At 37.0% G+C, this 27,064-nt stretch overlaps 1 protein-coding gene across 2 annotated transcripts in view; it reads left to right on the top strand.

Annotated features, from left to right (window-relative positions):
* Window positions 1-9,160: 9,160 nt before the first annotated feature.
* The window catches only part of sema3bl (sema domain, immunoglobulin domain (Ig), short basic domain, secreted, (semaphorin) 3bl), a 31,466-nt gene continuing 13,562 nt past the window's right edge, over window positions 9,161-27,064 (top strand). The window contains exons 1-3 of one of the 2 annotated variants that reach the window (XR_009272421.1): window positions 9,161-9,512; window positions 22,670-22,827; window positions 26,478-26,540. Coding sequence is in view for 1 of the 2 variants with exons in the window: in XM_058784173.1 (XP_058640156.1) it covers window positions 9,419-9,512; window positions 22,670-22,827; window positions 26,478-26,540 (315 nt within the window). In the remaining variant the exon portion in view is untranslated. The remainder of the gene's footprint in view (window positions 9,513-22,669; window positions 22,828-26,477; window positions 26,541-27,064) is intronic. The other variant, XM_058784173.1, reaches the window with a different exon arrangement.

The following is a 27,064-nucleotide window of genomic DNA, read 5'->3' as shown; positions in this document are numbered from 1 at the left end:
TGGGAAATTAGCCCGAGGCTGCATGTGTGTGTCCAGAAGGCTTTGTAGAAAGTGCACTGGTATTTCCATTGAGACGTTAAGGCAAAGCTCCCAGATTCTTGACAGGAAACAGACTTATAGTGGACCTGTGTGTATAGGTTAGGGAGTGACTGTGTATATTTATTGGAAAGAGAGAGGAATGGTGTCCGTATGTTATTTAAAACATGTTCCGTTACAAAACCTACTGATCAATTAATAGGGTTAGTTCACCCGAAAATAAACATTCTGTCACCATTTACTCACCTTCATGTCATTCCAAACCCATAAAACTTACTTTGTTCTGTGGAGCGCACACACAAGTTTTTTAATTCAATGGAAGTCAGTAGAGGCCAGTGTCATTTTGGACCCCACTGACTTTCATTGTATTAGCTGAAACATTCTATAAAATATGTGCCACAGAAGAAAGTAATATACTGTAGGTTTGAATGAAGTGATGAAAATGTATGTTATGTTTGTCAGTATCATATTATTCTTCCCAGAATATTCTGTGACATGCTCAATGGAAAAATACATCCAAAATGTTTATATTTATAGAAATTTATAGAAATTTTTTTTAATTATTATTTTACCCAATATTTTGTATAAGAGTATCACATTATGAGCTATTATCAAACTCTCACAAGGTGTTACAGAGTGCTGCAGGAATGAGTCCTAAAACCCAGTTAAAGAGACAACATTTTAGCACCTCTGGTTCTATCGTCACAAAGTCATTGGGTTTTCTGAATGGGTATTTGAATAAATGCCAGAAATAAGTTCTTTGATTAACACAAGCTCATAACATTTTCACAATATATTCTACAGCACAAAATACAAGAGTAATAATACCACACTCTTGATTTAAAAAATGTAAACAATTTACACAATTAAAAAAAAATGTCTTAAAAAAGGCGATTGTTAACAAGTGGCTAAATGAGACTACAGAGATTGTAAATCAGGGACATTAAACAAGGAAAACTCAAGGAAAACTCATCTATTCACTAGTCTGCTTTCATAGCCTTGTTATGTTTATAATGGTGTTCTTGTAAACTATTCTAACTCAAACTTTCCAACTTGCAGATTTTCAATAAAGAATAATAGATTTGCCATAAACTTGATTGTGACAGTAGTGTAGCTTGTTTATTGTCTAGCTTTTTACTTCTGGTGATTATGTTTAGGCTTCAGAATTCATAAAAGTTTTGTTCATTTCTGAAGATTATCACAAAACATATTTTATGCAGACTGCAATTATCCAAAAGTCAATGAAAAATCTTATTGGCTTTGCGGCCGAGTTCTAGTCTTAATTGTATTTCTCTCTTGAAGTCAAACACATTCAACAATAATCAAAGTGAATAAAATATAAAAATAAATGAAGAAGGAGGTGGTCTGGTGAGTAGATGGGGCAGATCCAAAGTTTGGATCATTATCAAGGGTCTCGTGGAGTTTTGGGGCGGTTTAGAGGTTCATTGGGGGCAAATGGGCTCTTTTAGTGGAGGTTTGGGAGTCAAACACTTATCTAAAATAAATCTCAGTGTTTTAAATGGAGGGAAGCAGAGAGAAAGGTATTTGTATAAAATAAAAGCGGGATTAAGGTGAGGTCTGGTCTTCATTGGGTTCAGACAAAGTAGCAGAGCCTTATAAAACCTTTCTAACACCCTCATTTCCTCACACATAGATGGACACACACAAACACATATACAAACGTCCTCTTCATGATCCAAATGTTTATTCAGTGTGCTCAAATTAAAATGGCATAGCCCAGCTTTGTTCAATTGCTGTGCTGTATACATCCGTACACTGAGGCATATATCACCATTTTATGTGGCATTCCCATGAACACACCCACTAACACACCCAAAATCCTCTGGTTGGATATCCGCAATGGCTTTTAGTAGCATTATAAATCAATGTGATTCATTCCTTATGTTGCTGAACTTTGTGTGGGGGGGGATTAATTTAGTAAATGAATTGGACGCACCCTAAACACATATGAAATGCACATACTGACTTGCCACCCACCCACACACACACACACACACACACGGATCTTGTTTTTTTATTTAGCGTGCTTTACTTTATAAAATTGTTAAAAGGGATAATTAACCTTGTGTCATTTCAAACCTACCTACTTTTTTTGAATCACAAAAGATATTTAGAAGAATGTTTTTAACCAAACAATTTTGCTGACCACTGATGTCCAATTTCTAAAAATATCTTCTTTTGTTTTCCACAGAAGAAAGAAAGTCATATAGGTTTGGAACAATGAATGATGACAATTTTCATTTTTGGGTGAACTATCCCTTGATTGACTATGTCGGTCTGTTTGTTACACAGAGTTATCATATGACTTCAGAAGACTTGCATGACTGGTATGGACCACTTTTATGGTGCTTTTGTGTCCGCTTGGAAAACTTCAGGCCTCATTTATTGTAACTGCATGGTAAACAGTCTTCAAATTTTCTTCTTTTGTATTCTGTGGATGAAAGTCATACAGGTTTAGAGGGTTGACATGAGGGAGCTATTCTGTTAAACAGCTACTAAACCTTTTCTACACAAACTTTAGCTGTGTTAACAGTTAAGACCGCAGAATTGCTGATGCTGATACAGACTCCAGAGGCCCCCAAAAAGCCAAAACCAACCAGATCGACCACAAAACAGCACTGAAATAAAGCCAGGGAAAGATGTGAGGAAATAGAGGGAGGAAACAGGCTGGGGAGCAGGCAAAGCAAATTTTTTCATCCTTTCATTCGCTAATTTCTGTTCAAACTGAGCAGCTGGCTCTGGATTCTGTTCTGTGCATGGTTATAGCAGAGGACAGGGATAAAAGAAAAACAGAATGAAGGATGAAAAGAGGAAAAGGTTCAAATTTTCAGTTCTCACAGGTTTAGAAGCAGGAGCATACACACACACACACACACACACACACACACACACACACACACACACACACACACACACACACACACACACATATATATATATATATATATATATATATATATATATATATATATATATATATATATATATATATATATATATATATATATATATATATAGGTATACCTCAACTATGAGAGACAAAATGAGGAAAAAATCCAGAAAATCACATTGTAGGATTTTTAAAGAATTAATTGGTAAATTCCTCTGTAAAATAAGTATTTGGTCACCTACAAACAAGCAAGATTTCTGGCTCTCACAGACCTGTAACTTCTTCTTTAAGAGGATCCTCTGTCCTCCACTCGTTACCTGTATTAATGGCATCTGTTTGAACTCGTTATCAGTATAAAAGACATCTGTCCACAACCTCAAACAGTCCAACTCCAAACTCCACCATGGCCAAGACCAAAGAGCTGTCAAAGGACACCAGAAACTAAATTGTAGGCCTGTAGGCTGGGAAGACTGAATCTGCAATAGGTAAGCAGCTTGGTGTGAAGAAATCAACTGTGGGAGCAATTATTAGAAAATGGAAGACATACAAGACCACTGATAATCTCCCTCGATCTGGGGCTCAACGCAAGTTCTCACCCCGTGGGGTCAAAATGATCACAAGAACTGTGAGCAAAAATCCCAGAACCACACGGGGGGACCTAGTGAATGACCTGCAGAGAGCTGGGACCAAAGTAACAAAGGCTACCATCAGTAACACACTGCGCTGCCAGGGACTCAAATCCTGCAGTGCCAGACGTGTCCCCCTGCTTAAGCCAGTACATGTCCGGCCCATCTGAAGTTTGCTAGAGAGCATTTGGATGATCCAGAAGAGGATTGGGAGAATGTCATATGGTCCGATGAAAGCAAAATAGGCCTTCCATCAGCAAGGGCATTGAAGATGAAACGTGGCTGGGTCTTTCAGCATGACAATGATCCCAAACGCACCGCCCGGGCAACGAAGGAGTGGCTTTGTAAGAAGCATTTCAAGGTCCTGGAAATATATATATATATATATATATATATATATATATAATACACACACACACAACCATTCAAAAGTTTAGGATTTTTTGTGTTATTTGTGTAGTTATTTTTAAAAGAAGCCTCTAATGCTCACCAAAGTTGCATTTATTTGATTAAAAATATAATAAAAACTATAATATTGTGAAATAAAATAAAATATAATAATAGTATAATAAATGAAATATAATAATAGTTTCAATATATTTTAACATTTAGTTTATTCCTGTGAATGCAAAGCTGAGTTTTCCATTACTCCAGTCTCCAGTGTCACGTGATCCTTCAGGAATCATTCTAATATGTTGATTTGGTGCTCAAGAAACAATTATTGTTATCAGTGTTGAAAACAATGATACAGTTTCTTGAATTGAAAATTCAAAAGAACAGAATTTATTTGAAGCAGAAACCTTCTGTAACATTATATATGTTTTTACTGTCACTTTTGATCAAGTTAATGTGTCCTTGCTGATTAAAAGTATTAATTACTCAAAAAAGGCCCCAAACTTTTGAAAGGTAGTTTGAACAATCTTTAAATGAGCTTGTAAATGAGTGAGAGACATTTTCTTTCTTTTTTTTTTTATATCTAGGAATCTGGATATGAGAGACATTTTAGTCTTGAGAATAATCAGCATATTCAAAAGTATGTTCAGCTGTGTGTGTGTGTGTGTGTGTGTGTGTCCCTATGCTCTACAGCCTAGCTGTTGGTGAGTAATTAGCCTATTACACCATGGTAAACATGAATGTCTAATATTCAGCTGTTATCACATTAAAAACACATTTTAAAACCATGCATGCATTCATGGCTCAACAGACTAAACACAAGGGGCACTGATGTGCACAAACTTAAATATTTATGCTAAACCATTTTTCTCAGAAATACACATTCACACACCTGAAAACATACAGGCTGACAGGCCACTCAAAGCCACACAATTACCTCAAAACACACACACACACACACTGTTGTGACAGTTATGATTTATGAGCACTGGGGTTTTGAGGGTAAACACATAAATGCAGTCAGAATGCGCAGGAGGTCAAAGGTCACAAGTCATGGTCAATGACAATGTCATTATGATCATCCCTGTCAGGGTCATGACCTAACATGCTTGACCAATCACTGCAAAGCATTACGCCCTCTCCAGACTGCAAACTGGAGCATGTTATCAGTACTTCATGAGTAATCACATTTATACAAAACCCTTATCAGAGTTTGAGGTTATCAAATTACCTTCTCAAATTCAGAGAAGTTAAAAACTCAAACAGACCCATATTAAGCCCAAATCTACAAATACATTCCACATAGAGGCTTGAGCGTGAATATATTCAGAAATATAAGCCAGGGTGCACAATTTAGGGTGTAATTGTACTGTAGTTTTGGATTTGAATCTGTTCATTAATCTTCCTATTGGCCAGGGAAGGTTGAAGTTGTTGTGTAACTAACTGGACATATGCCATAAATACACACTATTCTGGAGACTTCCTCTGATAATCTATCTATTATCAAATCCTACACTTAGAAACACATGCACACAAAGCCCCTGAGCTCTGAGATGTCCAGTCATTTCCTATAAATACATGCACCGCTATTACAGTATCTCTCTATTTCTTTTAGCAAGCTGGCCGTGAATTGTTTGTGTAATTGTGTGTGTTTCCATGTGTATTCATTGTCACAACTGTTATCAGTCCATGAGAAATAGCTTGAAAAGAGGAAAGGGTGGGATGACAAATACACTGGAATATCCTCAAAAAGAAAATAAGACTAATGAGAAAAAGAGCAAAGGAAGAGAGGAGAATGAGTGTTGTGTCAGAGGTCACAGTACAATCAAGACTTTCTATAATTGACCTCTTTCCTCTTCATGGGTCAAAGGTCAAACCCCAGAAGGGATTTGTGGTTACCTCACATTTCATATGTCTAGCAGGTGGTTCACACACGCTCTTTGATGAAACAACTTGTTGCTTTTCTAGTATTTTCATTGCAGTTTTCTCTGTTTCTATGGTCTGAAATCACCTAACTTTTAAGTTAGTTAAAAGATAAGAAGGTATTGGAGAGAACCAACATTGTTCATCGTGTTTATCAGGTTCAAAAACATTTTGCGTTACTTTAGCATTCATTTTAGTTATTTAAATAGTAACATATGATTGATTTACTCGTTTTAACCTTATAATTGTCCAAACTCACTGATCACTGAATAATTTCTCTGCTGTCTTCCATTAGATGTCAATTAAGTTAACATTGTGGAAAAAAAACATTGTGTGTGTATGTGTGTAGAAAGTAACCTTGTCTCATGGCATAAACATACCTGGGTGCACTTTTTAGCGAGACCGTTTTTGTGTACCATGCTGCACGTTTTGCCGCAGTTTCAAAGAAAAATGTCCACTGAGTGGCGCTAAAACACGGGTTCAATACGTAAACCCTGGCACATTTTTATTACGTTGATATAGGTACATATCACGGCTGTTCAGAATTCAAATATCCGGGGACTGTCCATAAAAATTAATGCTCTATCGTGTTGAAAATATGCTCTACATCAAACCCAACCCTAAACCTACCCGATAGTGTTGACAAATGCAAAACTGAAAACTACTAAACTATTAGTGCTATTTGAACTTCTTATTTTGAAGCTGGATATGTGTGATGCTAACGTTCAAAAGCATCAGTTTTCAAATCTCCCAGCACATTAATATTGTTTTGAAGTCATAACATGATATTCTTCAAGTAATTGTGCGAAAATTACGCTTTATTAATAAATTTGTGTGAAAAGGAATAAAAGGCATCGGAGTTTTACTGCCTCTAGTGTTCATTTCTTTTGGAAACTGCAGTGGTATGTACTTATTGGTACACTGTAAAAAGTGATAAGTTGACTTAACTTAAAAAAATTGAGGAAACCCGTTGCCTTAAAATTAAGTACATAATACTTCAAAAAAAAAAAAAAAAAAAAGTTAAGTTAACTTGACAATTCAATTAACTTATTTTTTTAAATGATCATTTACTTAAAAATTTTAAGGCAACGGGTTTCCTAAATTTTTTTAAGTTGAGTCAACATCACTTTTTACAGTGTACGTATTTCTCGTCTCGCTAAAAAGTGCACCCAGGTACGTTTATGCCATGAGACCAGGTAGGTAGAAAGTGTAACTGAAAAAGAAAATTACATACATACAGAATCATTATTGATGTACAATATAGGGGTTGACTGATTATCGGCACCGATATTAAGCATTTTTATAGTTATCGGTAACGGTCATTTTCAAAACCGATTTGCGAAGAAAATAATTTAAAAGCATTTAAAGAGTTTTTGTCAGAGCCTTTGTTATTCTTAATTTTGACATCAATTTTAATTTTTATATCAGAAATATTCTGAACCGCTATATACTTGATCTGTAATAATCAGTATCGGCATCAGCCCTTAAAAACATATATCAGTCAACCCCTAGTACACAACATACTAAAACGTGGAGATGAGGCTAAGAAAGAATCGGAGGAGCTCAACCCATTGAAACACACACACCATCTCAAATTTGTTCTCTCAGCCCACCAACATACTGGCTGTCAGTCTAAATCATTGCCTGAATCCTTCTGTATATTTAGACGTGAGCTGCTGTGTTTGGACATGGAATGACTGAGTACTCTTTACAGACTTTAACTACAAAATGTTCTAGACAATAAACTAAAAGTCTGTTAAAACAGGTTCTAATACTTCAGACAGTTTGCACTTGGCAAACAGTCATGCTATGTCTGAAATCTTTCCCTATATAATACAAATTCTTTCTCTCTCTCCCTTTCCATGGTCATTTCTAATCACCCGTTGCTATGACAGGAACAGCTTTGGAAGTGGTATGCTGACATCATTCACTAATGACGTCTGCTTTTTTCTCCGTTTGATTGTCCTGATCAAAAGATCCTGCAGCGTCTAAATGCTCTCAGAGTATCAGGACCTCTTTAGACCCCCCTGGCAGATAAACGTGTTTTACAAAAGACGCTTTTTTGAAACCACCTCCCCAATGTAACCCACGAGTTAATTAAAATCAGCAAGCCGCAACAATAGTGCCAAGTGGCAGATCAAGGGAGACATGGAATGTGTCCTTAGGTTACATATTCTGGAGTCAAATAATCAGAATAGTCTTGCAAAACATCCAAGCACAAACATTTATGGGCAGACCGAATGCACAGACCAAAGATAAATGAATCTGTGGTGCTGCAAGAAAGCTGAAATACATTTTTATTTATTGTGAAAACGTCCAAGATACTAGAAAGACATACTTTACAGCTTTTAAATATTTGTGATGCAACAATCCTCCTCAATGTAAATATATTGAAACACTATTTCATGTAATTTCTATGTAACAATGCTTTAAACAATTAGGCACTGTATTTTACTTGAAAATTTTTTGAGATACAGTGGGACAGTGATTTTATGTTTTTAGTAAATATGTTTAAGTAACATCTTAAAGATGCAATTGCCATAAATGACCAGCATAGTCCAACTAAAGACCATGTAAAACCAGCTACAATGCATGGTAACACAGTATGATTTCAGTAGGCTATCAACATGACATATGATTTCATGCTAATATCTAGGCTAACTATTCTATGGTTTATATAAGAATGTGGTGATTAATGATTATAATCCATCCAGACTTTATGCATTTAGGTAGCTTTAAACCGCTTTAAACTAGTATGATTTATGAATAGATATAAACAATTTCCAGTGTAGGCTATAATAATTCAAAGTCAGTGTTTTGTGTTCCTCTCTCTCAGTGGTGTTCCTCTACAGATGCAGTAATTTTGATTAACTTGTTTGGAAACCTGCCATGGATAGTGTATGAATTATTTAATAGCTTTCAGGGTCGAGCTGTAAAAGCTATTCCTGTCAGTGTATAATAATTTGAGTTTCGTCTCGTTCAGCCGAATGGAAAGCGCTCGTGCCGCCGGCAGTTGCTATGGTTACCTCCTCAAGCGAAGTTCGCGGGAGTCAATTTGGCGCTTTAACTAACTTTACTGAAACGTTGTTTGGAAATGCTTTTGATGTATAGCCTACACTTATATGTAAAAACATAAATATTTCTGAGAAACAGTGATAGCACCAAGGAGCGCAGTGAGAGGAACTGAACGCGAGTGACAGACGAGTACCGGGGGCCCGTTTCGCTCTCGAGGCGCTGAGAGGGCGGGGAGGGTGTTTCTCAGGACTGAAGAGAGAGCGAGGGAGCAACACAGAAAGAGAGAGACGTGCGCACTTGAGCTGGAGTTGTGTGGGAAAATATCACACAGGGGCAGAGGCGAGCGACTCGAGCTTAACCTGAGACCTGGGACCTCACCACGGGTCCAGCTGTGGATGTCCAACATCTTTTGCGTCTGGACTTAGTTCAACCTTTTATAAGGGGATACAGCCCTGAGAGAAGTATTTATTACCGTTAGAGTAAAGAAAGGTTCATTGAAAGTGGTCCATTCAACATGGAATTACCGGTTCTGGTTTTAGTGGCGGTGGTCCTGTCGTTCGGCACCAGCACTAAACTGAACGTGCCGCGCCTTCGCCTGTCATACAAAGGTAAATTAGCCTACTCAATCACCTTTATCTGAACGAGTTTAACTTTAAATTATTCATTTTTTTTGCTCATCTTTAAAACGGAACACAAAAGCCATCTAATGAACAGTTGTAAAATGACTGGTTAAGCTTTATCCCGCTACTGTGAGGAGAGACGGACCAGTGCTTTCAGTAGCTAGATTACTGATTGTTTATTTTCACCGTTTGAGTGTTGAGAGGTCAATGTTGCCATCCCTTGGTTCATCGTGTGTGTGAATAAGTCTACACAATATACAGGTGTGTGTGGTGGCAGAATGCAGTAGCACCTTTATTGGCAATCAGAAACAGAAAAATGTTCATTGCATAATGAATTTGCATTAACAGAAGCTTCCAGGACATTTACAGAACGTGAGCTGTTATATGTACTGTGCAGAAAAGTAGCCTACTGTAGGTAGCCTAATGAATAAATAGAAATGCACTGTAAAATGTTTCAACATCGTTGTTTAAATAAACTAAATTTGTTTTGTTAATTTGCTAATTTATTTTTTGTCACAATTTCTTTATTTTCTTAAATGTGTAGCCTATGTCAACTCGATTTTCTTTATCGTCAATGAAAAAAGTGCAACCTATTCATTGTGGATTGTCACTCTGGCTTTACTAAGGAAGGGTTTTTTTTTTTTTTTTGCATTGTAGGCTACTTATGGACAGAATAATGTTTCTAGTAAACTGTTTCCTTTTGTCGCTTTTCGCATTTATATTGCTTTCCACACATCCTGCTTTGCATACTAAACCTTTTTAAAGCTTTGCGCCCTCAGTCCCTCAGTGACCTTATCAGATTCAAATCTGAGCGCTCTGTTCAACACGATTACAGTGCCGTTTCCGTCTTTGCGTGGCAGTGAGCTTCTCTGGAGATGTTGTGGCTGGTCTTTTTTAAGCTGTGGGAAATAGCTACGTCAGGACTCCGGGCTACTGTTTCAGCTGTTATCCAAGACTCCGGAATCCTCATGCCTCGAGCTCTCCTGGCGCGCGCTCACCTCCCCGCGGCCAGACTCTCCGCGGTGCGCGAGACACTTAGCGCTTTTTATCGCACTATGACTCTTATTACCGGATTTATAGAGTGCAAGGAGAATGTTGCAGTGGCCTGAGGGAGTTTGAGATGTTTTATCTCTGTTGTTACACGCTGCTACTTTGATATTATTAAAGGAATAGTTCATCCAAAAACTAAACTTCTGTCATCATTAACTCACCCTCATGTCGTTCCAAACCCGCATTATTTAATATGTTAAGCTGCGGTCTCATTTACCGTTGTTCAGCTAATTTTTGTAGGTGAGATACAGTCATTTCAGTAGAATCCGTTTTCGAATTTGTGTGACGGCGAAAAATTTCCCCACACAGATTTCGGTCACGTGGATATACTGCGTTGACCAACAGAAAGCTGCTTGGTTTGAAAGTGACTTGTGTGTTGCTAGGTGAGCTTCATGCGTCCCGACAATAGAAAAGTCACCTTTTTCGCTGTAAAATTTGCTGGTGTTATGGCACATATAGAATGACATTGTTTCATTTTTCATTTCATGGAAAAATTCAATTGAAGTAAATTCAATGAAAAGATTCAATGAAAGTAAATGAAAGTTTTACTTCTTCATATTACATAAGGAAGGTTGCAACAGTGTTTTCGAATAAAGTTTTATTAACTACATAAGTTACAGAAAGTTTATATATATATATATATATATATATATATATATATATATATATATATATATATATATATATATATATATATATGAATGCACTGCTGGAGACAACCACCCTCCACTGTGCGTCGGGTGGTTCTTCGCCTCCACGTCGTGCATTCAAATCGTTTAATGCACAGCTAGCTGCTGATTATCCCTTACATATGTTTGTATATATATATATGTGTGTGTATATATGTCCATATATATTTATGTATCCATAAATGTCAACTCTCTTACTGTACCATATGTACACAAATTATCTCCCACAACTGTGTAAGATACAGGAAATGATGTCACTTTCCCTCACTGATAAGATCTGAAGCACTGAAAAGTATGTGTTGTCTCTCTGAGAAAATATTTTAATCTAAAAAGTTCTTACACCAAGAGTTTTGTATTTTGTAGAATGTCAACTCTGTTACCACAATATCAAAAGGAAAACAGAATTTATTACTGATCACACATTGGGTTATTTAAAGGTCTTTTAATCATGTTTTCATTAGTGTCTTGTGCTCTTAACATTTATGCCAGCAAGTGGAGTTTTTGGCTAAAATAAAATTGTCAATACTGTTACCGTCAAACTCTGTTACCAAGGTAGAGTAACAATGCTGACAATAGTGTAACAGAATTGACAGTCCACCGGATAATTCTTTCAATTCTGTTACTGACCCTGTTACTTAAAGGGTCAACTCTGTTCTGTTCACAAAAAAAATAAAAAATAAAATAAAATAAAATTGTTGTTTAAAATCTCATAAACATGATTGAGATATTGTTGCACCTTTATAATATTTCAACATTTCTTTCTTTCTTTTTTTTTTTTACTGGATATTGTATATAATACATTTTCAGATGAAAAATACTTGCTCCAAGTGGACTGTTCTGTGAAGACATAGGTACATATAGTTTTTAAGGTATACATAGGTTAAATATTATCTCAGTTTCGAGTGTTGGAATGTAAGGACTGTTTGTCTAATGAAACAAGAAGGATTTTTCCGGTTATGATTTATTGTTATTTCTGCACATTGCTTAATTTGTTAAACAATTAAACAATACCATAAAGACATCTGTTTTTTCATTAAAAGTAAAATAAAACAAAGTAATTTGTGTTTGGCAAGCAGTAAATTATTAAAATTTTATATGTTTTCAATAAGATACTGGAAACAATTTCTGTTAGTGAACAGTTTTTTTTTTCTTAACTTTCTGAAATACCAAATGTATCTCCAATTATAGAATCACCTATATATATATATATATATATATATATATATATATATATATATAAAATATAGTTTTCAATCCTTGTAAAATTCCTACAGTTCTGCCTAACACCTTTTTTGTGTGTTCCATGGAACAAAGAAAGTCATATGGGTTTGTAACAATATGAGGGTGAGCAAATGATAAATACATTTTATTCTGGTCCCCATTGGCTTCCTAGTATGGAAAGAAATTACTATGGAAGTCAAAGGGGACCATTTGGTTTGGTATTTCAGAGAGAAATTGTTTTCAGAGAGAAATTGTTACAGGCATAGAGCAAACTGAGGGTGATATCATGACAGAATTTTCATTTTGGGGGGAATTAGCCCTTTAAGATAAATTTTGTGTAACTATAATTTATCGGTAGGGTTCAAAGAACAAGTCTTAAGGTGGCGACAGGAATGTGAAGCAGTAGTTTGTATAAATTGTTTACCAGTGCCTCTGATAAGCTCTTTTCATTAATGATTATAAGCTGAGCTAAGAGTTGGGTGTCCGGTTTCCCTCGAGCGGTCTGAGTGCGTGACTGGAGCGCATCTGTGCAGTTCAATGCAGTCATCTAATGCTCACCCAGTCCCTGCATGGAGATTTGATTGCATGTAATCGGCCTGTGTTCTTCTCTGTGGACGCGCTATTAACCTTGATAATGATCAGAGACCCTTTCAGTTGTACTACATATATTTAGATTTTCAAAACTGCCGGGTCTCAGAACGCATGTTGGTCATTCTTCCTACTGAAAAGGCTAAAGCACCCACTCATCAAGCTGTCAGAGCTGTATGGATTGGTCTGGAGGGAGCATGTTATGTTTTGAATGGGATTTGAGGGACGGCCTGTATGTGCCAGCAGCTGGGCAATAAGTGTGTGTGTGGATCTTGTGGGGTCTTTTGGTGGGTCAGTTCTGACCTCTGCTCTGTGAAATGTGTGTGCTGATTTAGGAGGAGACACACGGTTTTTCCTCCCTCATGCACTTTCACACCCGCATGCATTCATATACACACACTGGCACACTTTTCTATTTTATGGTTGAACATACACAGAGACGCAGAGGTGGGCGGATCTGTGTTTGTTTTAGTTTACATGAATGAATTAATGAGTTTATTTTTGTAGTGTTGCCCAGATGTTTGTGCATGGTTTGTGAGCTCTGGGTAAAGAATCTGTCACTAAAAGAATGTTTGATGATTCTTGTGTTTCTTTCACATTCTCTCACTCCCTAAATATTCCCAGCTCCCTGGAACCGTTTGTTTGAGAGAGCAGGCCACAGAGTTTCATGTCTGTAAGATGGATGTTGTGAAACTCTCCCATGAGATCGCAGTTCTAGATTAAGAATTGCTCTCAATTTTAAAGGTGATGTTAGAACTGGAACTGCCAGACTAGCCACTGAATTAGACTTGCTCTCTCTTACCAAAATCCCACCCTACAAACATACAGTTGTGCCATTGAGAATATTGTAATCAGAGACGATGCAGCAGAGCAGTGGCATGTGGCAAAATATCATTCTTGCACCACAAACCAACAACTGCTTATAACAGCTGCTTATGAAGCTGAATATGGCATTGAGCTTGAACGATCCGCTTCTCAGATGCTCTCAGCTTCCTGCATCCCATATATGGGCTGCTCTATGAATGTGCAAAAACATTGACTGGCAGAAAGTGCTTCAAAGTTTTTTTTGGTTGGCAAAACAAAATATCTGCCTGACTTTTTCCCCCTGTTTACAGATATTTCAGGACCTAATTCAGTCAAATCTTTCCAAAAGGGTGTTTTTACAGTGATGCCTTAGAAAAAAGTTCTGGTTCCCCAAAGAACAGTTCATGAGAGACCCATTTTTTCTTAGTTTAAAGAACATTTTAAAAATCTGAAGAACCTTTTCCCACTCTTCTATTCAGATTGTGTAAAAGAAAGGTTCTGTGGTTCTTTATGTACCTATAGTTGCAGAATATATGGTACTTTTAGGTGTGTAATATGAATATTTTTTGCCATTTCAGCTTTAATCCATTTTCAAGGATAGACCTTTGAAGGTATACAGATAAAGTACATTAACATGCACACATATGAATGAACTACAATAGGTTTTGCTTAGTTGTTCTACAATTTTCACAAAGTGTAATTGAATATTTGAAACATCAAATACACATTTTTTGAAGTAAACTCTCAATGCTGAGGCCAATTGTATTCACTTTCATGTGATTTTTTTTTAAACGTTTAAAGTGCATGTGAATATATATATAATATATAATATAGATTGTGTGCTGGTCCAAGCGGAGTACAGGGAATATATATGGTGTGTAAATGTGGAAAAAAATAGGTGGGCAAAACAGAGACCTATTGAGGAAATGAATTTCAGGCTGAAGGTTTGGCACAAATACAGTTCATACAGGTACAGTATTGATATAGTACATGCAAACAGGAGACAAGATTACTTTGTTTGTACTGTGCAAAATGGATGCAGGTGGAATTTTAATGAAAACACACAGTCCCTCCATCCTTGTGGCGTCAGTCAAGAGTTTTCAGTGTAACGTAGCAGAACAATGCAGCATTGTGGCGGTTTCCTCCTGGGTTGAGGGGAGTTCGCAGTTTACTGCAATTAGGTCAAAAGCCCTGGACGTGATCACACGCACTGATAACGACCACAACAGCTGCTGGTCACTTAAACTATGATTTGATTTTTTTAACCCCTGAGCTGATGACTGTCCTGGGAGCCGCCACAGGAACACATGCACACACTTAATTGCAGCTGTAATGGTCTCAAGCACACTGCACAAATACAGCTGCCCTCTATACACACACGCTAACATATGGAAACATGGCTGCTAAAAGGGATCAGGGTAATAAAGGAGAAAGAAGAGAGGTGTCAGAGAAAGCAAAGAATGAATGGAGGTAAATAAAAGGAGGAGTGTTGTGGACAGAATGAATTTCACCCACTGCCATATAGATTATTGGTGTGAGAAAGAATCTTTTCTTTTTCTTTCTTGCTAAATGTGTAAACGAGTCTGTGTGTGTGTAGCCATAACAAGGCATTTTGTCTAGCTGCTGGAGTCTCATTGTGTGCATGTGTGTGTACAGAAGGGAAGGTACTGACTCTCATGCCTGTTGTCCAGAGGGGTTTATCTAAACCCTCACGTTCTGATTCTTGCTTTGGGGAGAGAGGGGTTCAGGAGAGGCCAGAGAGCAGGAGAAGACAGAGGGACTGAAAGAATGAGACTGACAAAAGGAACGCTGAGAAAATAAGCAACAAAAAGTGGGTTTGAGGGGGAGTGGGGCTTTTATGAGTTTACCAGTAAGTGCTGGTGTAGCCAGATTTGCCCTGAAGTAACGTGAGTGTGTGTGACAAATGAAGACAGACAGGCAGAGGCAGAGTGAGAGAATTAGGGGAAACAGAACAGATACTATGATACTATGGAGAATTACTTATATGAACATGTATATGCTACCAGTCAAATGTTTGGACTCATGTACTCATTCTTTGTTATTACTGTTTTCCACATTTTAGAATAATAGCGAAATCATCAAAACTATTCAATAAAACAAATGGATGTTTGGGGATTAAGAAGAGGGATTAAATTTAAGCAAAAGTCACAATCCTTTGTCTAGATTCCAGATCTGCACACTCCAACTTTATGAGGTGCTTCTTGGGTTGCTGCAGAGATCTTATTTATGCTGGGTACTTTTTGCCTTTTTTTCCCTTCACTATATGTTAAAAACCATATTTAAAATAATAATAATAATATATTTTGGTATATTTTCATTTAAAAAATATATATCGTGTCAACAAAATGAATAATGTTTATATAAAAAATTACCAAAATATAGAAATAAAAATAACAAGCATATAAGCATAATCATAGATAAATTCAGTCAGTTGTGTCCAAACTAAAGTTTTAATATATTTACGGTAGGAAATTTACAAAATATCTTCATGGACCATGATCTTTACTTAATATCCTATTGGTTTTTGGCATAAAAGAAAAATCTATCATTTTGACCCATACAATGTATTTTTGGAAATTGCTACAAATATACCCGTGCTACTTATGATGTATGTGGTCCAGGGTCACATTTCTTTCTATTCACAGTGAATCTTGGAAAAAATGATCACAGTTTCCACAAAAATATTAAGCAGGACAAATGTTTTCAACACTGATAATGAGAAATGTTTCTTGAGCACCAAATCAGCATATTAGAATGATTTCTGAAGGATCAAGTGACACTGAAGACTGGAGTAATGATGCTGAAAAAAAAAAACAGCCTTGCATTCACTGGAAAAGTTATTTTAAATAGTATTATTATTTCACAATATTAATGTTTTTACTGTATTTTTGACCAAATAAATGCAGCCTTGTTGAGTACAAAATACAAAAATATTTTAAAAATCGTAGCCCAAACATTTGATCAGTAATGTATATATTGTAAAACAGCGGTGCAAGAGTGTTTTGTGTATGTTACTGAAGGTATTCAGTGAATTTTAGATGTCTTGGTTTGTTTAAGTCATAACCTGCTGTTAAATGATGACGTAGTCTAATTAAATTTGATATCTGAGAAGGGCAGTTTCTGGCGGTGTGTGTGTGTGTGCAGTTCTTAACGTTGTGTATTCTCACTGCCTGGGGAAGACACCATGAGATCTTCCTGTCGATGTTCAACTCTGTGAACGTTCTCCCCTGCTGCTCGCTGCACCAGCCAGTAATCAATTAGTTCCACCACGCAACTGATGACAGAATCAGCCCGAAGCCCCCAAAAGATCAACCTGATACTGAAATCACACACACACACACACACACACACACACACACACACACACACACACACACACATGAATGATAAAGTACATACAAGTTATATATGAATATAACTGTCTACACCAGAGCAGAGAGCATGATTAACTTCCTACATGTTTCCTCCTGAGGGTTATGTATTCGTACATTACATATTCATACTTCCTTTCTCACTTTCTATCTTTTTATCTCTCTCTTTCTTTGTTTCTTAATCACATACAGACACACGACCCTTTAGACAAAAAAATGAGCATAAACGCAATCCTTAAGGCAAGCAGCCCAGTCGGCTCTAACGCAAGACCTCTCTCTTCTTCCATTTACATTCACTTCATTACCAGTAAGCGAAAATCTAAAAGGTAGGCCAGATGCCAACAAGCATGTGTGTGTTATTAATGGTTGTTTAGAAAGTTGGTGAGTTGCCACTGTGTAGAAAGCCGATGTAAGAAAAAGAGTTTAGAAGAAAGAGTAAGGGTATAAATTTTCTGTGCTGTATCTACAGCATAATGTCACTGCAGTTCAACACACCCTGTAAACTCTGGTTTGCGTTTATTTAGCCTTTCTCATCTCTTCATCCTTCTCTTTTTCTCATTGATCTCACACACAACAGATGTGATTATAAGCTAAATATAAGAAAACATGCATCAGATGAAAAGAACTGTATCTTTATCAGGCGTGTCTGTGTGTTGTACAGTATAACCTCTGAAGTCTATAATACCTGGAGAAAGCATCCATTAGCATTCCCATTCATCTTATTGAAAGATGATTTGTCAGCAGATGGCGGAGTTACAACATCTTATAACTGGCCTCTGCTAACCAGGCAAACCCTGAACACTTGTTTGTAACTACGTCATTTATTCTGACACCAATGCTACATTTTTAGTTCTTTTCCAAAGTGTTACACATCTACCAGGTATACAACCTCTTACTGTCACACTGGAGGATGACCACAGGAGATGCAGTGTGTGTGTGTGTGTGTGTGTGTGTGTGTTAGAGGGAGTGCTTGCCAACTCAAACCTCTGTGTAGTCTCAGGTTGTCATTTTGTCACGTTTAATGTCGTTAAATTGGTGATTGTGAAGTGTTATTTTAAGAGAGCAGATTATTTACACTGCTACAGGAAAGATTCCAGACTACCTGTGTAATTTACACTATACGCTGTAAGAGTGTGTGTATGTATGTGAGACATGTTCACCTAGAAGCAGGTGGCATTTACGGCGCATAAAATCCAGTAAGATTTCTTGCATATCCTCTTCTGCTTTGCTAAAATACTCTGAAAGCATTTCCAGCGCTGCTGTCAACCTGTGACCAAACAAATCCAAAGCAAATGATTTGATTAGTCGATTCATATCAGAGAATCAAAAACATAAAGTATAAACAGTAACAGTTTCCCTAATGAAAGACTTTGTAAATGAAAACCGTAAAGCATAGTTCAAACGAGCCCTGAACATGCATAGCTTAGTGAATCAGTCGTTTGGACTGGTTGTTCATGTGACAACATGTAATTAAAGATATACATTATGAGTTTGGCAGTAGTATTTTCTATAGAAAAAAAGGCTGTGTTGCTCAAGAACAGTTTTCAGTTTATTTTTTTAAACTAATAGTTTAATTTTTTTATTTGAAATGTTCTTTCCCAGTGGTAAGCATACTAAAAAAATACATAATTTTTGATGAAACCGTGAAGGAGCATTCCTTATGATTCCCATCTCTTCTAAAATATATTAAAAGAACAAAAGGTAAAAGAATGTGAAGTTGTAACTCTAAATTTCTTCAGATGTATAGGTCTGTTTTATTTAGCGGTAATTGTCTTCATATGCGTGTATTTATGGAGGGTTGATTCATGACTTATTGAGATCGTCTGCCACCATTGTGCTCTTGAGTAGAGCACTAAACCGCAGGTTACCTCAGGGGTTCATTGCAATTACAGTTCCTATATGTAGCTGCTGGATGAAACACATCCGTTAAATGACAAATAGCAGTGCTCTGTGACTGTATACAGTGGTGTGAAAAAGTGTGTGCCCCCTTCCTGATTTTTTATTTTTTTGCATGTTTGTCACACTTTAATGTTTCAGATCGTCAACCAAATTTAAATATTAATCAAAGATAACACAAGTAAACACAACATGCAGTTTTTAAATGAAGTTTTTTATTATGAAGGGAAAACAAAATTCAAACCCACATGGCCCTGTGTGAAAAAGTGCTTGCACCCTAAACCTAATAACTGGTTGAGCCACCCTTTGCAGCAACAACTGCAATCAAGCGTTTGCGATAACTGGCAATGAGTCTTTCACATCGCTGTGGAGGAATTTTGGCCCACTCTTCTTTGCAGAATTGTTTTAATTCAGCCACATTGGAGGGTTTTCAAGCATGAATGGACAGTTTAAGGTCATGCCACAGCATTTCAATTGGATTTAAGTCCAGATTTTGATTTGGCCACTCCAAAACCTTAATTTTGTTTTTCTTGAGACATTCAGAGGTGGACTTGCTGCTGTGTTTGGAATCATTGTCCTGCTGCATAACCCAAGTGCACTTGAGCTTGAGGTCACAAACTGATGGCCGGACATTCTCCTTCAGGATTTTCTGATAGAGTGCAGAATTCATGGTTCCATCAATTATGGCAAGTCATCCAGGTTCTGAAGCTGCAAAGCAGCCTCAGACCATCACACTACCACCACCATGTTTGACTATTGGTATGATGTTCTTTTTATGAAATGCTGTGTTGGTTTTACAGGTGGTTTTACTTCCAAAAAGTTAAACTTTTGTTGCGTCAGTCCACAGAATATTTGCCCAAAAGTCTTGGGGATAATCAAGATATTTTTTGGCAAATGTGAGACGAGCCTTTGTGTTCTTTTTGGTCAGCAATGGCTTTTGCCTTGGAACTCTCCCATGGATGCTGTTTTTGCCCAGTCTCTTTCTTATTGTTGAATCATGAACACTGACCTTAATTGAGGCAAGTGAGGCCTGCAGTTCTTTAGATGTTGTTCTGGGTTCTTTTATGACCTCCTGGATGAGTTGTCTTTGTACTCTTGGAGTAATTTTGGTAGGCCGGCCACTCCTGGGAAGGTTCACCACTGTTCCAAGTTTTCTCCATTTGTGGATAATGGCTCTGACCATGGTTTGCTGGAGTCCCAAAGCCTTAGAAATGGCTTTATAACCCTTTCCAGACTGATACATGTAAACTATTTTGTTTCTCATCTGTTTATGAATTTCTTAAGATTGCGGAATGATGTGTTGCTCTTTAGACATGCTTCACTTTGTCCGACAGGTTCTATTTAAGTGATTTCTTGATTCAACAGGTCTGGCAGTAATCAGGCCTGGGTTTGGCTAGTGAAATTTAACTCAGCTTTCTAAAATAATGTGGTTAATCATAGTTCTTTCATGATTTAATAAGAGGGGGCAAGCACTTTTTCACACAGGGCCATGTGAGTTTGGATTTTGTTTTCCCTTCATAATAAAAAACTTCATTTAAAAACTGCATGTTGTGTTTACTTGTTATCTTTGATTAATATTTAAATTTGTTTGATGATCTGAAACATTAAAGTGTGACAAACATGCAAAAAATTTAAAAATCAGTAAGGGGGCCAACACATTTTCACACCACTGTATGTGTTATTTTGTCTTTGTCAGTATTGCACTGTTTGGAGTCTGTTTTCTGGAAACCAAACCCTTAAAAGTTTTTTTTTATACCATTGTGAAACTTGCACGCAAGATCACTCTAATAAAGAAAGAACAAAACTCTTTCTCTTTTGTTCAGCTGTGAGTTTATTTGAGGTTTATATCAAAAAACCTCACACAATGTCAACCCCTAGAAGTGTGTTTGAATTTTTTTTTTTGACCTCGTTGCCAATGATTGTTAAAATCCAAAAGTCTTTTGGTAAACTCCTTAAATGGCTGAGAAAGAGTTTTAATTGATTGCGAGTTTTAAGTGGATTGTGAATGTTGTTGCATGTGTGTGCGTTTTTATAATTGTGGTTTAACATTTGGCTTCGCTGTTTGGCTTCTGTTTGTGCTCTTTTCATCGGCGCCCCATTAGCGGCTTTAGACGCGTGCCACCCTCTCAACGAGGCCTCATTCCTCCTTCAGCTGCTTTTTCTGTCCAATCGCATGTTATAAGAGGGGAATGTGGAGGGAGTGTGGAGCTGAACTTCAAGATACTAGAGAAAGATAACAAGAGAATGTGTTTGTGGGGGGTGTGTGTTCAGTACTTATCTACAGTTTAAATACGGCAAAATATGACAAAAATGGGGGCATTTGGGTGGCATTCCCATCTGGAAAAAAAAAATCAGTTATGTTTTTTGAATTCTTCTAGGGTTTTGATTAATCTGAAGTAATTATAATAAGCTTTCTATAAAAACAGTAGAATGGTTTGTCTTTGTTTAGATTTAGTTTATATTTCTTTGGTTTCTTTTTACAAATTTGATTCTAAGAGGGTTATGTACATATTTTTCACACAAACACACACTCACACACACTGAAAATGATCTAATACAGGACCTTGAGCTCATTTTAGGGCCAAAGATCAAAGTCTAATTTCCACTATTCTGCTACTCTTTGTTGTTGTTATATGTCATCATATCCCTAAAGATGCAGTCATATTGGCAAAATTGCACAGGCAATAAGGTCAATTGTTATTAACTGACACATAAGCTCACACATAAATTACTTTTATATGGCAAATTCATGTAACCAACTTAAACTCAAGCAATGTGACCCCATATTTACTTAGTCAGGTACAACATAAACTCTTCCATGTAAGTCTCAGTTTTTGTCCCAACTGACAGTGACGAGTGATGACTAACAGCACATTTTATTGGTCACTTGATTTATATTTTTGTTGTGTTGCACAGAATAGCCCTGACAAAGGACTGCAACCTCATGAAACCTCATTGGTTCAAAATCCTTCTCCACATTACTGAATATTAAATAGTAAATGTCCTTTTTGGCAATACAACGTTGTTGCTTTCATGCAATGCAATGCTTTCACTGTGGACAAATTATTTTGAATACGTAGCTGATGCATTTCAAATTACTCTGAAATGTATCAGCTAGTTATTACTCCGTGTTTAAGATTCTGAGATGTTAACAGCTTCAACAGAAAGCAAAGTCTTGCCAAGTTTGGTTAAAAATACCTCTGCTGGAAACTTGCGATCCGTAATATTTTGACTTGCAGCACTCAACAAATAGTCACGCCAATAAAGCACAATTAAAGTTAACTGACAACAAGAGAAACAGATAAAGAGTGGTTTAGTTCCCATCAGTCACATTCCACAAGCTTCTCCTGCAGTTCTGGATTTAAAATGAGTGTCCTCATTTCTGCATGTTCTCCTCATAATCTGCCTTGACTAGTAGATACAGATTTATTGTCGTTTTTCGGTTAAAATGTGGTGTTCATTGTCGTGTCATTCATAATTCGTTCTCTCTCTCCCTTTCCAACAGATCTGTTGGCCACAAACCGTACCTCCATTTTCAATGGTTTCAATGGAGATCTGCACTTGTCGGCTGTGTTTTTGGATGAATATCACGACAGGCTTTTCCTGGGAGGGAAGGATGTTCTCTACTCGCTGAGACTGGATCATACACATGATGCTAAAGAGGTAACACCTGCTATCGTTGCGATAAGGTTAAGATAATAAGCTGCCCATGGAGAACACAGGTGTGAAAGCCCAGAAAATGTGCAAGTGATGATGTAGGTGAATGAGCGTCTGTTAGTGAGAGGTGTCATGTTATTCAGTCTGCTCTTCTGGAGACTGTTATCTACAGACACAGATAAAATCAACAGACACTTACATGTGCTGAAACATTTTACACATGATTAGTAAGGGGCATGTAAAGACCTGTTCACATATGATGCATTCTTGTGTTTAAAAAAACTAGATGAAGTGACACAGAATGGAAAAAAGACACGTGTCTTAAGATTACATTTTTAAAAGCTGAACTTTGACTTGACAATGTGTCTTTAAAACAGCCAAGACACTCAGAACACAAGGGTATATGAAAGGACATTTACATCACTCCATTGGAAATTCTGTTGGCTTCTCACCAGCATCCCAAAGTATTCTGTTACAGACAGCAGGCCAAACATGTTATTAAAAATGTTTACTTTCTCATAAATATAAATTTAGTTTGAGTCTATAATCCAATTTGATACTATAATCTTAATGTGATATACATATTAAAACTTTTTTTTCTTTGTCTTTTCTCATCCATAAAAATGTTTACAAAAAAATTGCACAAAAACAGCTGTCCACAAACACACAGTAAATTCATATAAACTGACCACACTTGTGACAAAGACTTATTTAGACCACTCGTAGACATATAAAGACATAAATGGTCTTGCTTGATTTTACAAGTTCAGCGTTTGCTGCCCTTTTCATATTACTGTCACACTTTTGTGGTGTAGTTTATAAAATAAAGTTGTGAGTTATGAGAGGAGCCACAGTGTGTAAATAGGCACCGAACTAAATGGACTATAAAATCAGAAGTGCTTTGGTACCACTTGTCTCCAGGGTTTGGCAGATTTTTCCCTGTGCAATTAACTTTGTATATGTGTGTGTCTGAGCTTAATTAAAGCCTCTGTTCATGTGAATATGTTTTGACTCAAGTCACTGGAGCCTCAACAAGTGTGGTTGTTTTCATATGTAGTCTCCAAATAACTGATCATTGTGTGTGGCCTTGTTAAAGGATATGAACAGGAAGAGGAAGTGCATTGGCATGGTGATAGACACATGGGAGTGGCTGCCACATCTAAGGTTATGACCCTTTGACCTTAGGCTCAAGGACAGGCGTTCTCTGCCTTGTTAGACCCTTATGCATTCTGTAAGGCCACCGTACTACCACTGGCCGCAGTTAAGCTACAATAACAAGGTGCAGAAAATGTTTTTCACCTTTTTTTTTTTTTTTTTCCAGAAAACAAAATGAGGATGTTTGGATGTGTAAATTTACGTCTGCAAGATTGTTTTGCAGATGCTATCAGTAAAGCTTCCCAGCTGAAGGGGACGGTGCCACAGAAATCAAGCAGTGATTCATGATGTTGTTCTTTAAATGGGAAAGATTACTCAGCCCTGATCAGACTTCCTTTTCCCTCTTGGGCATGTATTTACTGCTAATCTCCATGATCTGCAGTCTTCATCTCAGCTGATCTCAGTTCAGTTTGAGGAATCATTCACTCATTCTTTTCAGAGGACTGTTAGGTCCTGGATTGACTGTGCAGCATTTCTCCCATGGTTAATAGAGGTTGGTTAATCTTAAACATGGTGCATCCGGAGCAAATTAAAAAGTTGAATGAGTGAGCCAGGGCCCTTTCCTTCACACCATGGATTTATAGTATACTGTAGTGTTTTATCATTAAATAGGTCATATGATGTTGCTAAAAAGAACATTATTTTGTGTATTTGCTGTAATGCAATGTGATTAAGTGGTTCGAGGTTCAAAAAACACATTATTTTCCACATACTGTACATTATTGTTGCTCCTCTATGCTCTGCCTTTCTGAAACGCGCCGATTTTTACAAAAAATCGACTCATTTTTCTAAAATGAGTCGTTTTAGGAGGGCGTGGCAGAGTCTTAACTTTTATAAAGAATATCTCTTTGGGTTTGAGACTTTAGTCTTTGCAACTTTAGGGATCTTATCTATGCACAAACAGCTTGTAACACTCCAAAGAGAAAGGAAAACTTGAAATCGCATCATATGACCCCTTTAATGACTTTTTAGGTCGCTACAACTCGACGACAGCCACATTTGGACTATTTTTAGTCCAAGTGTCCTGAAGAATTAAGGTGATGGCTAATTAAGGAAAGAGGAAATGCTTTCATTCAAAGGAAGGATGCTTGGTAACGTAGTTGATTACAGGTTCCGGATTTAGACAATGCCAAAATGTGTAAGAGCTTGAAAGGGTAAATAAAAACAAATGACTCACTAATGATTTCATCATATGAAGGCTGGAACAGATTCAAACAATCAATCAATTCAATGAAATCTGGCTTTTTACAAGCGGTAGAAGGATTTGTAAATGTCATGTGATGCAAAGAGGTCGATTAGTCTACAAGTCCAGGCAGTATCTAAATTTTACACATGTGGCAGACCCATTTTTTTTTTAATCCACAATGACTTAAACTGTATTCAAAGTGTACATTGTTTCCCTGGGAATTGAACCCGTGACCTTGGCATGCTCCTGGTTTGAGCTACAGGAACACTATTTAACATTACATTATCTTGTTTGAATATATTTTTGTTGGAAATGTAATCTTAATGTGTGAATGATATATCTAATCACACAAACCGATAATTATAATTGTGTTATGTTCTGTTATTTTTTTTGCTGAAGAGGACCATGCAACTTATGAAATTAAGCTTGCATATGTTTGCAGATCTGCATAACACAAACTCAAAAGTCTTTGTGAGGTCTGAACGTGACAGCGGTTGTGTGCCAGACCGTTTTGTGACACATGAGAAATGAATGTGCCAGGACGTGCAATCACTGTATATATATATTTAGATAGAGGGCCTAGTAGATGGGTTTATGTTTATTTCTCAATCCTTCATAACATCAGGATAGGTTTTTGTGACTTTCACACTCTTAGAGTTATTGTTTTCATAAATCTATCTTTATTGTTGACATTCATGGGCAAAAAAACACAAAGCATTTTTGTCGCACACCCACCCTCAGAGACACGCACTCACTTTACCCCACGTAATGAGTGGCGTCAATTTGTAAGCCATTTGTAGCTTGATTTCCCTGAAGAGCATAAACTCTGGCACTGTGGCGCTTTCGAAACATTGCACTGTTTAATTGAGTGCACAGACACAGCAACATCAGCTCAACCAATGGGGTGAGACTATCTGTTTGGCTGACCAATGGCAGACAGGGGGCATGTTCAGGAAACAGCCATTATTTTTGCAATTTCATTTGGTGGCACTTTATTGGCACAGCAATTAATCACTTTAGCTTTAAATTTGGCATGAAACTGAAATTGCAATAATATTTTATGATGAATAGTGAAATGGCTTTTTGAACAAGAAATATAAATGTATGGCAGGGCTTGGTTTGTCCATTGGGAAAGATCATTGAAAATTTGTCCATTTTGAGTTCATGTTAATCTGTTTTTGTTATGTTTGGATCTTGCAGTTTAATTAGCGTTAACAAGTAAATGAGTCTGGGTGTGAGTTGGACAGAGCTGTGCTTAGTGTGTGTTTAATTTATGAGATGATAAATTTCTTCTGCTTTTCCTCTTTATCTCCAGATCCATTGGCCTTCGTTGCCTGGGAATCGTGAGGACTGTATTCTCAAAGGGAAAGATCCCGAGGTGAGTGAAAAACTGGTTCAGGTTCTGAATTCACCAAAAACATCAACAAACTCAAAAATTGGGTCAGCGTATCATGCGTTCCAAGATTTTTGTTGTTTTTGGGGGGGGCATACTTCATATGTCAGGTTCTTTCATGATATCTCAGATCCAGCCGATGACAGCAGAAATCATCAAATGTAGTTTGTTTTGGAATGTTTGGTTAGTGTGATTCTCTACCTTATTTCATGTGGTTCAATCTGGAGTTTCAAACGAAAACATCTGTCCATCTTCAGCTATACTCTGAGTGTGCTGCGGTTGGCGTGATGACTGGAGAGAAGAAGCCAAACGCCCATAAATGCTATTTGATCCACTCACTTATTATTGTCTTGCTTCCAACCAAGTTTGTGTGTGACTCATGAGTCTCTTAAACCTAACGACCGTAGAAGGCCGTCCCAATGCACAGAACGCAGTTATTCTTTCATTTTTCGAAATCCCCTTTGCTTTCTTTCTCTTTTACATTTCTGTTTCTTGTTCTTTTTCTTCTT

Source organism: Onychostoma macrolepis, chromosome 08 (assembly GCF_012432095.1).
Source record: "Onychostoma macrolepis isolate SWU-2019 chromosome 08, ASM1243209v1, whole genome shotgun sequence".
Classification (NCBI taxonomy): Eukaryota; Metazoa; Chordata; class Actinopteri; order Cypriniformes; family Cyprinidae; genus Onychostoma; species Onychostoma macrolepis.
Note: the sequence above shows the minus strand (reverse complement) of the source record. Positions and strands in the feature narration are given on the sequence as shown.